We start from the raw sequence: 14,817 nt of genomic DNA on the forward strand, positions 1-14,817 counted from the left end.
TATGGCATTCGTGTAATTATAAGAGTTAGAATTTTTATTAAAATTGTAACAAGATACATTCTCATACTGCTGCTTCCACTGTAAAAATCCTAAATGGGAAAAGGAACTTATTCAAATCAAATTTAATGCCAACAATTTATTTTCACATTACCAACAAAAAACATTCCACATTTAACTATCTGAATCATACTTTGAATGCTTAGCATGGCATTCATGTGATTATAAATATAAGAGCAAGAATTTGTAACATGATACAAGTTATGTAATATCATAATAATTAAGTAAGACCAACCATAAATAATAATCATACTTGTAACAAAGACAAAGAAATTCCATAATCAGTGCAAACAATCATTAAATATGATGGAATCAATGTATTAAGAAATATCAAACGGCTCGTTGCCATTTTTCAATGTATAAAGACATATGAACCGGCATATTGCCATTTTCAATGTATAAAGACATATCAACCGGCATGTTGCCATTTTCAATGTATAAAGAAATATCAACCGGCACGTTGCCATTTTCATTGTATAAAGAGATATGAACCGGCATGTTGCCATTTTCAATGTACTTTGTATAAGACATATGAACCGGCACGTTGCCATTTTTCAATGTATTAAGAAATATCAAACAGCTCGTTGCCATTTTTCAATGTATAACGACATATGAACCGGCATATTGCCATTTTCAATGTATAAAGACATATCAACCGGCATGTTGCCATTTTCAATGTATAAAGAAATATCAACCGGCACGTTGCCATTTTCATTGTATAAAGAGATATGAACCGGCATGTTGCCATTTTCAATGTACTTTGTATAAGACATATGAACCGGCACGTTGCCATTTTTCAATGTATTAAGAAATATCAAACGGCTCGTTGCCATTTTTCAATGTATAAAGACATATCAACCGGCTCGTTGCCATTTTTCAATGTATAAAGACATATGAACCGGCATGTTGCCATTTTCAATGTATTAAGACATATGAACCGGCATGTTGCCATTTTTCAATGTATAAAGACATATCAACCGGCATGTTGCCATTTTCAATGTATAAAGACATATGAACCGGCATGTTGCCATTTTCAATGTATAAAGACGTTTGAACCGGCATGTTGCCATTTTCAATGTATAAAGACACATGAACCGGCATGTTGCCCTTTTCAATGTATAAAGAGATATCAACCGGCACGTTGCCATTTTTCATTGTATAAAGACATATTAACCGGCATGTTGCCATTTTCAATGTATAAAGACATATCAACCGGCATGTTGCCATTTTCAATGTATAAAGACATGTGAACTGGCATATTGTGCAATAAGGATATACTAGATGTATATTTGCCATTTTCAATGTACTTTGTATAAAGACATATGAACCGGCACGTTGCCATTTTCAATGTATAAAGAGATATCAACCGGCACGTTGCCATTTTTCAATGTATTAAGAAATATCAAACGGCTCGTTGCCATTTTTCAATGTATAAAGACATATCAACCGGCTCGTTGCCATTTTTCAATGTATAAAGACATATGAACCGGCATGTTGCCATTTTCAATGTACTTTGTATAAAGACATATGAACCGGCATGTTGCCATTTTCAATGTATAAAGACACATGAACCTGCATGTTGCCCTTTTCAATGTATAAAGAGATATCAACCGGCACGTTGCCATTTTTCATTGTATAAAGACATATGAACCGGCATGTTGCCATTTTCAATGTATTAAGACATATGAACCGGCATGTTGCCATTTTTCAATGTATAAAGACATATCAACCGGCATGTTGCCATTTTCAATGTATAAAGACATATGAACCGGCACGTTGCCATTTTTCATTGTATAAAGACATATGAACCGGCATGTTGCCATTTTCAATGTATTAAGACATATGAACCGGCATGTTGCCATTTTTCAATGTATAAAGACATATCAACCGGCATGTTGCCATTTTTAATGTATAAAGACATATGAACCGGCATGTTGCCATATTCAATGTATAAAGACGTATGAACCGGCATGTTGCCATTTTCAATGTATAAAGACACATGAACCGGCATGTTGCCCTTTTGAATGTATAAAGAGATATCAACCGGCACGTTGCCATTTTTCATTGTATAAAGACATATTAACCGGCATGTTGCCATTTTCAATGTATAAAGACATATCAACCGGCACGTTGCCATTTTCAATGTATAAAGACATATGAACCGGCATGTTGCCATTTTCAATGTATAAAGACATATCAACCGGCATGTTGCCATTTTCAATGTATAAAGACATGTGAACTGGCATATTGTGCAATAAGGATATACTAGATGTATATTTGCCATTTTCAATGTACTTTGTATAAAGACATATGAACCGGCATGTTGCCATTTTTAATGTATAAAGAGATATCAACCGGCACGTTGCCATTTTTCAATGTATAAAGACATATTAACTGGCACGTTGCCATTTTCATTGTATAAAGACATATTAACCGGCATGTTGCCATTTACAATGTATATAGACATATGAACTGGCATATTGTGCAATAAAGATATACTCGATGTATATTTGCCATTTTCAATGTAATTTGTATAAAGACATATGAACCGGCACGTTGCCATTTTCAATGTATAAAGACATATGAACCGGCATGTTGCCATTTACAATGTATATAGACATATGAACTGGCATATTGTATAAGTAAGATATACTAGAAGTATATTTGCTGAATGAATGATTTTGATGTGCTCTTTGATTTTCATATGTGGTCTGTTTATCCATTGATTATCATTGTCAATAGTAGTTGCATTGAAGTAGAAAGTTTCTTGATAGATGAAGGTTTGAGCTGGATATATCCACCACATATCCCACTGTGTTGGCTATCTTGTGTATATCGTATCTTTAAACTTTTTAAAATCCTAATTTACAAAAAACGACTGGCTGGTGCGTCTATAGGTGCATACATGCATACATACACAGTGTACAGTGTAGATACAGATACACGTTCGTACTTCGATTCGAACTGTACAAGTCTCACCAAATTGACGATCTCTATTTGTGATTTAGGGTTTGCAATTTCACTTTAAACCATTCACATCGTATAATCTTATTTTCTAGTGTACTTATTCTTAGAGAGCCTGCTCATTCAAGCTAAATATCCACTGATTTGAGTGAATTTATTTAGTTGAATTCCCTCGGTCCGTGCGATCTGAGATAGGACTCCACTCGCACCACACGTACAAGGGCCATCCTTAACGGACCAATCAGAACGATTTTAGGAATGGATCGCCGTCTGTCCCTAGTAAATCGTATGTGGAGAAAAAGTGGATCCCGAATTCAAGAAAATGTCATACAATTCTTACGTTTTTCGAGGTACGTTTCTTTACAGAATTGATCTTGAGTTTTTGCTTTTTCAACTTGTACCAACCAATTGGGCGAGCGACTGCCTGCGTGCCTTGCTGAGGGTGCTAACTCTTGCTACAATGGCAATGCTATAGTGCTAGGGCCAGGCCAGGCAGCCAGCGCCTCGAGTCGACGGCGGTGGCCGGTGGAGCTCCCCGATGGCATGGCACCGGTCCCATTTGCCTGTTTGTGGCTGTGCCTGTGTGTTGAGTGATGGCCAAATGTTTCTAGATCTATTATTAATCAGGAAATCACCAATTCAATTGAAAATTTGAAATTGAAGAAGCCATTCCCACACCATGGCCATGCACCAATGAGTAGGGGCGCTGGTCCGAGAATGAGGGTTGTCCGCTCAAACGAGGATATCCTCATATTAAGTTTTGTTTTGTTTTGTTAGGCATAGAATCTACTACTAGACAGAAATAACCGTCTGATATGGGTCATTTCTTTAATAAAACTGACATTTGTTGACATTCTATAAAGTATAATCGTAGGTCTAGTGGAGCCAGACGTAGCGATGGCACGAACTTTGATCTAGATCTACCAGTACTTTTTGGTTGGTAAATTATAAAGTTTATCCACAAGATTGACAAAACTTCATGTCAACAATATAACACAAAATCGTCAGTATGGTCATTGTACTTAGCTCAGTCCCATATATGTACAAATACAAGCTGTTTTGACTGCGGATCTTTGACTATTGTCGCGCATAGGGCCGCACCCAGACTTTTGTTATATTTTCTCTTCTGAAAATACTGCGGCCTTTCCGCCGGCAAATACAATAGTCGCTAAATGTATATAATTTACAGAAACGCAAATATGTGTGGTGTATGCTAAAAAGCTGTTTTTGTATTGCCAGTTTGATACTGACTTTATGCCAGTGGTAATTAGTTTAGTGTACGAAGATGTGCAAGGAGTTCGCTGAGTTAGTGACACTCCCCTACACTAATTGCTATCACTGTAAAGTCAGCATCAAATTGATAATGTGAAAACAGCCATGTTTCGCTATAAAGTTTTTTTTGTTGTTCTTTTAACTTTCAGATTGACCGCAGCCTCAGTGACTCATTCGTGTCAGACCAGAGACTGCTCAGTACAAACACAATCAAAAGAATCTGTGGTCATTCCAAAGAAAGTCAAAAGGTAGGACACATGATTGTGAAGTAAAGCTAGACCGAAAGCTTCAGTCTCTATACCGTCGGTTGTTCCACTGAGACTACGTCTGGCTCCACTAGACCTCCGGTTATAGAGACAGAACGACTGCCTATGCCAGCCTGTGTTGAACTTATTCCGCTAGATTTTAGCCGCTAGGCCCCTCCCACAAACTTGCCACGGCCGTATTGTTATGCCCCCAAAATCCCCCAAAATGTCATTTTACCTCGTCCATATCCAATTTTAAATTAGGCCTAGGCTATAATACATCGGTTCCACTTACTAATTTGATGGAAATAATCCGTTTAATGGTCCCTTTTATGGAAATTATGGGTCAAAATCGACATCCATGTTGAAAATCTTGCAAGCCGTGTTAAACTCTCGTTGCCGTCAATCTCATCCCTTCTAGTCTACGCCGAAGGCAAAATGATTATGAAGGAAAAACTGTGATAACGCCATTACGAACGTGTAGATGGCGCACAGTTTTTCCTTCATTATCATTTTGCCTTCGGCGTAGACTAGAAGGGATGAGATTGACGGCAGCGAGAGTTTAACGGACGGCTTGCAAGATTTTCAACATGGATGTCGATTTTGACCCATAATTTCCTTAAAAGGGACCATTAAACGGATTATTTACATCAAATTAGTAAGTGGAACCGATGTATTATAGCCTAGGCCTAATTTAAAATTGGATATGGACGAGGTAAAATGACATTTTGGGGGATTTTGGGGGCATAACAATACGGCCGTGGCAAGTTTGTGGGAGGGGCCTAGCGGCTAAAATCTAGCGGAATAAGTTCAACACAGGCTGGCATAGGCAGTCGTTCAGTCTCTATAACCGGAGGTCTAGTGGAGCCAGACGTAGTCTCAGTGGAACAACCGACGATTATAGAGACTGAAGCTTTCGGTCTAAAGTAAAGCAAGCTTTGGAGACTTATTTCTAAGTTAAAAACTTAAGGAGTATTGATGTTCTTCTGTCAAAAAAATATATTAGGGAATTTGATCTTTTATTCCTTTTCAAACTTAACATTTATTGTAGGCCTGAGTCATGTCGGGATTTTCATAAACCGGGTCCCGACGGCCTTGCACCGATCGGGACCCGGTGTCCCGAAATCAGCTCGCAGGATTTGTCACTTGCCTCTATAAAAAGCGCATATCATCAGTATGTCCCTTAAAAGTGACCTTTTTTATCAATCAAATATGTCAACACATGCATACCTCGGCTCAGATCGGTATATTCTTCCATTTGACATTATTTTCATCCATGATTGGCGATGTTTAGTGCCATTATCGTGCCTCCAAAAGTAAAAAACTGGGGCAGAAATTAGAAAGACAACATTCGAGTCGCCATTTTGATTTATGCAGGTTGAATAAATCTGGTCAAAAATATGAATGTTAGAATAATAAAACGGCTTTCTAAAAAATTCTTCTGTACAATATACCGATCATAAAATATTTTTAAGACAAAAATAAATATTTATCTCTTTATTTTAAACATCGCATGCTTTTTTTTAAAAGCTGAAAATTACTTGGTAATCACAAGAAGTTTCGATACGAATAGCTGTTGCAAGGCAAGTTCAGACTAGTCTCGGAAAAATGCGCAGTGCTCCTCGTTATCGTTAGCTGTAATGCGTGCCAGAACGAACCCAAACAAAGACGTGATCGTAACGAAAAAAAAATCATTAAAAACTACGAGAGCACAATTGGAAAGACAACTACTGCTCAAAATTACCATAATCAGATACATAACTTGGACAAAGAATTCAATAATCGCCCAAGAAATGCCACAGAAATTGTGATAATCGAGGAGTAACTGGGTACATTTTTATCGCAAGGGGCCTGCTGCAAATACTCGAATCCTTTGTTATACTGGTTTTTACCGTAGAGGGCGGTATTTGTCTCGTGTTCAATTTAAACACGCGTAGATATAATATTGCAGCAGGCCCTTCCGATAATGATTGTACCTATAGTAACTCCTTAAATATAACTATGTGGCTTTTCTTGGGCAACTTTTGTATTCTTCCTCCAAGTTATGTATCTGGCATCTGCTTACGAAAATTTTGAGTAGTTGTCTTTCCAATTGTGCTCTCGTAGTTTTTAATGATTTTTTTCTCGTTACGATCACGTCTTTGTTTGGGTTCGTTCTGGCACGCATTACAGCTAACAATAACGAGGAGCACTGCGCATTTTTCCGAGACTAGTCTGAACTTGCCTTGCAACAGCTATCTGTATCGAAACTTCTTCTGATTACCAAGTCATTTTCAGCTTTTAAAAGAAGCATGCGGTGTTCAAAATCGAAGAAAAAATATCTATTTTGTCCTTTAAAAATTATTCGATCGGTAAAGAAGTACTTTTTAGAAAGTCGTTTTATTATTCAAACATTAATGTTTCTTTCAACCTGATTTATCAATTCTGCCGAGAGACCCGGCCAGTACATAGCTAGCAGCTGGCAACAACAACCCCTTTGCAACCCATATTTATATCAGCAGTTCGGATTGATTCAGGATGAGCTAGAATATGATTGGTAACAATTAAATACTTAAGTTTTAAGGTGGATTGATTTTAGTGGTGTGCAAAACTGCAATTTCTTACATATTTCATTATTTTTTTCGGAGCGCGGGTTGTCAAAAAACGAAACCGGGACCCGACGGCAACGGTCGGGTCCCGGTGTGATCGACTGTACCGACTCAAGCCTAATTTATTGTATTTGATGACTTAAATTTAGCATTCAACAACATGTATGTATGCTGATGTTGGAAAGACTTAGTAGCATATTAATAGTGTAGTTTTCAAATGAATCTGTTATCTGCTCACGCAGGTCTTGTCTTTTAAACACTTACGATTGATTCAAGACAATCATAATTTTATGTCGATTTGCAGCCCTGTAATGCAGAGATAAAGTTTGAAAGTTTGAAATTCTCGCTACCGCAATTACAGGATTTGGCCATAGAAGGCAGCACCAGTCATGGGTATATTTGGCAAATCTGGTTCCTATAAATATTCAATCTGTAAAGAACTGGCAAGTCTGATAGAATTGATATTGATATATATCAATAAAGTATAAGAAACAGATTATGATGGTGCCTACATAGATCTCATCAAATCATCAGGGGAGTTAGTAAAATTAGGAATTTGTTGACCCTGCTGTACATTTCCTATGTAAGCCGGAAGAAACCTTGTCTTATTATCTTCCTTAGTATTGTATCTGTGCATGTGTTGACCTGCTCATTGTTGAAGAAAGGTCGCCATCTCTTGTCGAACATCAGATTTGCGTTAGGGCCCTTAAGTAGTCACTTGATTGGGAGATTTCCAATAAATCCAGATCAGTCACAACTCATCAAAAAACAGGGGCCAGGACATTGACATGGATTGTATTTTCCTTTGTGTTGTTGCAGGGATGATTTATCTGTATTGAGAGCACTTAGTCAAACTGTGACCAAGGTGAGTGACGACTATATGTTGTATATCTTACAAAATATGAATGATGTATTGCTGTGCATACAGTATGTACTCACAAGCAAGTCTTTAACTTTACCTCTGTATTCTACTCTACTTTTCCTGTTTGATCCATATTGTATCTAGACGCAGCATACATTTTGCCATACATTTTCAATGAAATTACATTTCAAAGTGATTTTGTTAAACATTTGACAGTATCGGCAGTCAACAGGCTGTGTCACTGCTCTGTTTCTGGACTTTCAGGCATTATATTGTAAATAAAGTATAATTGTAACTAAATAGCGTATCTCTAAAATATGGGGAAATTTCCAAGCTAATTGAGTAAAACCAACTGGTAATCCTTATAATAACAAAATTATTTATTAAAGACTGTCCTAACTGATACCCAGTCACGCCATCAGACCGACTCCCAACCAACCCCAGACGGAACGATTCTTTGCCATAGGAGAGGTAATACAATGATTTGGTCAGTCTATTGTCGGTTTGGCGTTGGTCTGTTTGGCGTTGGTCTGTTTTTGGTCTCATCAGTATGACTGGGATATCAGGTAAGAAGCTTTTCTGAATAGCAGAAACTCAATGTTGTAATTCAACTATCTTGTGGCATCAGAGCTCCATTAATCTGCACCACTCACAAAATTAATGACAGTGTTTTATGTTAACGAGACCTGTATGTAAAGAATGCTAAAATGAAAGTGGTCTTTGTGGGCAGGTGGTCTTAATGTACAGATTCGGTTAGTACTTGTTTAAATGAGAAACCATTTACAAGAGTAACAAAAAATGTGGTCTTTATAAGTTTATAGTAAGATGGTCTTTCTACACAGGTGGTGGCTAAAGCAGCTTTGATTTTATTACAGTGGTCAACAAGATATAACTCTATGTAATACTTCACTTTGTACTAATTCACCATTCTGAATCACATTCTGAATCTGCATAATACTGGCATATAACAATCATTTTCTCTCTGATCCTTACCTGTACAGGATCCCACTGCCTTGCCGTATGTGTTTATGGATGACCCATACCTTCTCCCTAAATCAGCTGCTGAAAGGGTAAGATCAAAATATATCTATTTTGTTTGTATTTTTAATTGAAAAGATCAGATTCAAATAATTAAAAAACTTTGTAGTGATAGGATTAAACACTAACAGAGCATTTAATTTAAATTTTCTTGTATTGTTATCATTGCTCTTATTTAAATTTAAGTTATTTTTGTTCAAATGAAGTTGACAATGAGCCTGTACTAGTAATGGTAGACTAGTCAATGTACTGACGCAAAGTTTTGGAATGCACAGAAGCCACATTTAAGTTTAAACTTCCATGTAGTCTTCTTGTATTTTCCTTCTTTATTTAAGCGTTTATCATTTCAAAGTTCATATCGTTTAATGGAAGAACATTATTTTTGTGTGTGCTTGATTCCCTTTTATTCAACATCTAAATTTCTGTCATTTTATGTAGCGGAGATACCAACTGTCCAAAGTCTCTGGAAAGAAAGCTGCTCAGTATGTCATCAACAGCAAGCCAGAAGTATTCTTAGGATTAACAAAAGATGAACCAAAGATTGAGGTATGTTAGTGTCAACTTCCTGTTTTGTTTGGGGGGGGGGGGCACATGCATGCACTTTTGTAAATCCACTGACTTCAAAAGTGTTGTAGGGTCTTTTAGCAAAGTGTATGTACATACATGTAATGGTACAGTGGAACATCGTTATAAAAAGGTCCTTGGGACCAAAGATGTTACTCTGTTATATCAGAATTATTAAAAAAAGAATATAAAAAGCTTTGATTAGCAAAATCACCTGGTTATAACAAATACCTCATTATATCAGAGCTCTTTATAATGAGGTTCCACTATGAGTTGACGTTGGAAGCAAATTTCGCTGAAGGAAACCTGAGTAAATCTATTGGTCATTGCTCACAAAGGAGGTACATATTGACTCATTCAAAGGGGCCTGATTTTCATCGGATGCGTCCAGAAGCATTCGATGAAAGGGCCACCATGAATGGTACAGAGGAGAAAAAGCAGATAGAATAGCTGATGAAAAGAAGAGAAATAGGCGATGAAATTCTCCAGCTCAAGATCAGGAGAAATTCTCTTTCTTTCGGTGTGACTCCGCTGAAACGGCCACTGTGAATGGGTTCGGGAGAAAACACAGATGAAAATGGTCAAAGGTTGTTATCTTGTTCCGTCTAAAGTTAGTATACACGCACTTTTTCGGAACCCGGCTAGCTAACTAGCTGCGCTCTGCACTGTGCTGTCTGCTAAATCCAAAAAAGCGTGCGCCAGCAACTAACAAACGATTGCGTAATAATTCTTCACTGCAGCATTATGAAAGGGACAGCAGGGACAGCAGTGGTTTCACTACAGTATGTTTACATAAGGAAAATTCTATTGGTATTTTCAACGGTGTGACTCCGATATAAGATGGTTTTAAGAGGAGCATAGTTTGTGAATGTCCTCCAGCGTTTCCAATGAACAGGCAATGTATTCTTTTATACATGTATTCAATTCAACTCAATTTTATTCAATTCCAATAAAATATACAAAATAGAATACAACCTTGACAGAATAGCAGTATAAATCCATCAAGAGTACAAAATGAGGTAAAATGATAAAACAATAAAGTGATACATCAGATAACAACACAAGATGGAGCATTATTGGAATTGGGTGGCCATAAAAAAACCATGAGAATTAAAGCCTATTTGAATCCAAAATGGATGGCATAGCCCTGGTTTAGTCAATATGCCTCACATTCTTGAAGTAGGTTTAAACTACATGTATTTTAAACCAATCTACTATCTCTCTCTCTTTTTTAGCTACTTGCTCCCTCTACATAGCAAACAATGCCTAAGCGGCACCCGTAGGTCCCCCATGATCCCATTTTTCTTATGTTAAATGAGAGCTGATTTGATGAGATAACTAACTGTCAGTGACCATGCAGGGAGATCTAATCCCTCCTGGCCAAACTAGTGCAGACAGGCTAAACTGTTAGCAATGCAGAGAAAGAGTTTGTGTGATTACAATATAAAGGAAGCATATTATCAATAACTTCATAGTCATCTGGTTCCATTCGTTTAATTTCCAGGCATTTTATCCACCTGTTGACGCATCAGACGTCCAAGAAGCGAGTGAAGAAGCCATCTTAGAAAGGATAGGTGTGAGTGATATGCAGGGAGCTCTAGAGGCCCACAGACAACTAGTAGAATCAGGTAGAGTTTTTAAATTTCAACATTTTATGTTTTTATAGGTTATTTTATGCATGTCATGACTCTCATATGAATTTATGTACATATATGTGACGTATATACCTAAGTGTTTATCAATTATCTAGTAACTTCATTGTATTTTGTTTATGTGCTGCTAGTTAAGGCCAATTTTCTATGTTTTTAATATGGATCAATAAAAGCATCTATCTATCTATCTATCTATGTTCATGGAGATGTAATTAATCTTTCTTTCTATCTCTCCATCCATCAATCAATCTAGTCAATCCATCTTTCAGGCAGAAAGTAGATTAATTGATCAGCCAAGCAACTGATCATCTTTAATTAAAGCAGTCAATGAATCGACAAATCAATCTATCCTTCCATCCCTCTATCATCCAATTAACCAATAAAACAAAAATATGCTAATCAGCCAATCGATTATATTGTTCAATATAAATTTTACTTTATAGGTCACCATGTATCTCTGGAGGTGAATAATACACTGCTAGACTTTCTTTGCTTCCATGGAGGTCGTCCACAAGCAGAACATTCTGTCCTCAAGAAAATGCTTACTCCAAAGGCTGCAAAAGAGGTAACTATGGCAACATCTCAAATTTAACATTATCTGTACGTTTTTATGCCCCGTTACGAAGTAGCCTGAGGCATAATGTTTTCGGGTTGTCCGTCCGTCTGTCTGTACGTACGTCCGTACGTCCCGTTTTCGTGATCGCGTTATCCGAAGAACCGATTGATGGATTCCTGCCAAACTTTGTTCATGTATGTATCTTGTGGAGCCGATGATTTGATCAGATTTTGGGGTCATGAGGTCAAGGTCAAAGGTCACAGAGCTCATTATGTATGTGAAAACAGCTCGTGATCGCAATATCTCAAGAACTGATTGATGGATTCCTGCCAAACTTATATCATGTATGTATCTTTCAAAGCCGATGAACTGATTAGACTTTGGGGTCATGACGTCAAGGTCAAAGGTCATGGGACTCATTATGTATGCAAAAATAGCTTGTGATTGCATTATCATTAGAACCGATAGATGGATTACCATCAAACTCAAGACATGTACATGTATGTATCTTGCAGAGCCAATGAACTGAGTAGATTTTGGGGTCAAGAGGTCAAATATCAAAGGGTCATACATATATTTATGAGAAATAGCTTGTAATCACGATATTCTGAGAACCTGTTAATGGATTACAATCGAACTTGAATTTGAAACATTTCTTCTGTTTTGGTTTGTAAAATTGCTCTATGACAGAGGCAAGTTTTCTAGAAATCATTAAAAACCAACTTTTTCAGGGACATTTCCGTTGAAATTGATTTGATGTAGACTTTGGTGGCCCATGAGTACTGCTCGAACCCACCCCCCCCCCCTCCCGTCTAGTGTTGAGCCCAAACTAATGCAGTTGTTTTGGGTAATTATTTTGAAATGCCTTGTTGATAGGAAGGAGAAGCTGAAGACGAAGCAGCAGCAGCTGAGACTGGTGAGGAGAGTGGTGAAGCTGTCGTCCCAAATGAAAAGGAAGAAAGCCGCAACCAAAAGAGATGGAGGATGAGATACCAGGGAATACTATGGCAGTAAGTTCTAATCAATACAAGGAACTACCTTTTCCTTTCTTTCTAACTGACTCATAATTGTTTTGTTGTCTTTTTATGTTGGGGGGGGGGCGGGGGGTGGAGTTGTGGTTTTTTTCTAAAGGGGTGTACATCCATTTCAATTCACAATATGAAAGCATGAAAGCACGCTTCAAATGATTCAAGAAGTAATAATATTAAAGTTGCAGTGACTTCAATTAGCATCATCTCCACTACGACCAAGTGCAGAAGATTTTTCCTACAACCCGTTCCATTACTTCAAGTTGCCGAGCATCACCTCTGATCCGACCACGAAGATCATTCATACAACCCGTTGCTGTGATAAAAGAGCACCATGCGAAACTCCTACACCGAGTCTTTCAAACTCGCTGTCTGCTCGTATGCAGCGGAGTTTGGCAGCAGGGCTGCAGGGAGGAAGTACAACCTGGACGAGAAGAACGTTTATCGATGGCGACAGAGCAAGGTGACATTGAAGGCTATGCAGAGCGAGAAGAGTGGGCGATGAGGAGTGGCAAGGCAAGATGGCCAGACCTTGAGGAGTCCGTCTTCCAGTGGGTACAGGAGAAACGAGCCGAGGGTCGTGCTGAGTCAACGATAGCTCTACGGTTGAAGGCTAATAATATTGCTGATGAAACCGGGGTCTTGGGCCTACAGGTTCATGAAGCGACATGACCTATCCATCCGCTGACGTACTCACATTGCTCAGCGCCTACCCGAAGAGTTTGTCGAGAAGACTTTTCAGCAGTACCTCATCCGGAAGCGACGGGAGTACGACTACCCTCTGAGTCGTATTGGCAACACCGACCAGACGCACCTTTCGACGTTCGGAGAAGCTCAACGGTCTCCAGCAAGGGCCTCAAGACCATCAGCGTGACAACGACAGGCCATGAGAAGGACCGCTTCACTGTCATGCTGACAGGGGAAAGCTGCGACCATACGTCATCTTCAAACGCAAGACCATTCCTAAGGGGAACTATCTGCTGGGAGTCATCGTTAGGGCTCAGGTGAAGGGCTGGATGGACCAGTACCTTACCGAAAACTGGCTGAAAGTCGTTTGGGGTCGGCAGGTCGGCAGTCTTACACACAGGCGCAGCTTACTGGTACTGGATGCATTCAGGTGCCACAACTCCGCATCGACAAAGGAGCTGCTGAGGAAGCACAACACAGACATGGTCATGATTCCTGGAGGATGACATCAATACTCCAGCCACTAGACGTCGGTGTTAACAAGCCCTTTAAGGTCGGACTTTTACGATGCTGGGCAGACTGGATGATGTATGGCGACAAGACGTACACCGAGGGCGGTAGGACGAGGAAGGTAGCTGTGCAGACAATCTGCGGGTGGATCGCCAAGTGCTGCATCTCGAAGGCTCTTGACGGAACAGAGGACGATGTGCTGTGGGAGGACAAGATGGGCGCAGAGTCGGATGTGGACGGCAACAGCGAGGACGACGATATTGTGTATGCAGACTATGATCATGAGCTCCGCCAAACAAGCGCGGGAGAGATTAATTGGCTGTGATTGGCTGCCACAAAGACGAAAAGCTGTAGTCTGTTCTCGTTGCTATTTACCAATTTTGCTGTAACAATCATCTCTTTAAATATGCATAGCATTACATGTACATTTCTTTGGGATTTGGTCCCCTGTTATTAAATATATCTATTATTTTGCTTTGTTTGTCAGAGATGGGAATGCTGCAGATAAGCTGTTTGATAGTATGGAGGACAAAGATTCAAGAAGCTACAACAGCATGATTAGAGGACTAGTTAAGGTCAGTGATTGTGTTAGCCCTGCTGTGTTATTGAGGATGATGACAGTACAATATGAATGCTGATGATTTCCAAAATGGCTACCCGAAGCTAAAATGATTACTTTTTTTTCTTCTTTACTTTTATTTTTATCTGTTTTCCAGTAGGCAATTAAGCAACAAACAAAATACTGAAAATTTTAAAATGTATAAATGTCCGAAAATACAAAGAAAAACTACAAA

General features: G+C 38.6%; 1 protein-coding gene across 1 annotated transcript in view; it reads left to right on the forward strand.

The window, feature by feature from the left end:
* The first annotated feature begins 3,279 nt into the window (after positions 1 to 3,279).
* Positions 3,280 to 14,817, forward strand: part of LOC594213 (pentatricopeptide repeat domain-containing protein 3, mitochondrial) — a 34,361-nt gene continuing 22,823 nt past the window's right edge. The window contains exons 1-9 of the mRNA XM_030986469.1: positions 3,280 to 3,371; positions 4,443 to 4,541; positions 7,946 to 7,991; positions 8,990 to 9,058; positions 9,465 to 9,572; positions 11,095 to 11,218; positions 11,686 to 11,807; positions 12,675 to 12,808; positions 14,511 to 14,598. Of these exons, the coding sequence (XP_030842329.1) occupies positions 3,280 to 3,371; positions 4,443 to 4,541; positions 7,946 to 7,991; positions 8,990 to 9,058; positions 9,465 to 9,572; positions 11,095 to 11,218; positions 11,686 to 11,807; positions 12,675 to 12,808; positions 14,511 to 14,598 (882 nt within the window). The remainder of the gene's footprint in view (positions 3,372 to 4,442; positions 4,542 to 7,945; positions 7,992 to 8,989; positions 9,059 to 9,464; positions 9,573 to 11,094; positions 11,219 to 11,685; positions 11,808 to 12,674; positions 12,809 to 14,510; positions 14,599 to 14,817) is intronic.

Source organism: Strongylocentrotus purpuratus, unplaced genomic scaffold, assembly GCF_000002235.5.
Source record: "Strongylocentrotus purpuratus isolate Spur 01 unplaced genomic scaffold, Spur_5.0 spur5_scaffold_15, whole genome shotgun sequence".
Classification (NCBI taxonomy): Eukaryota; Metazoa; Echinodermata; class Echinoidea; order Camarodonta; family Strongylocentrotidae; genus Strongylocentrotus; species Strongylocentrotus purpuratus.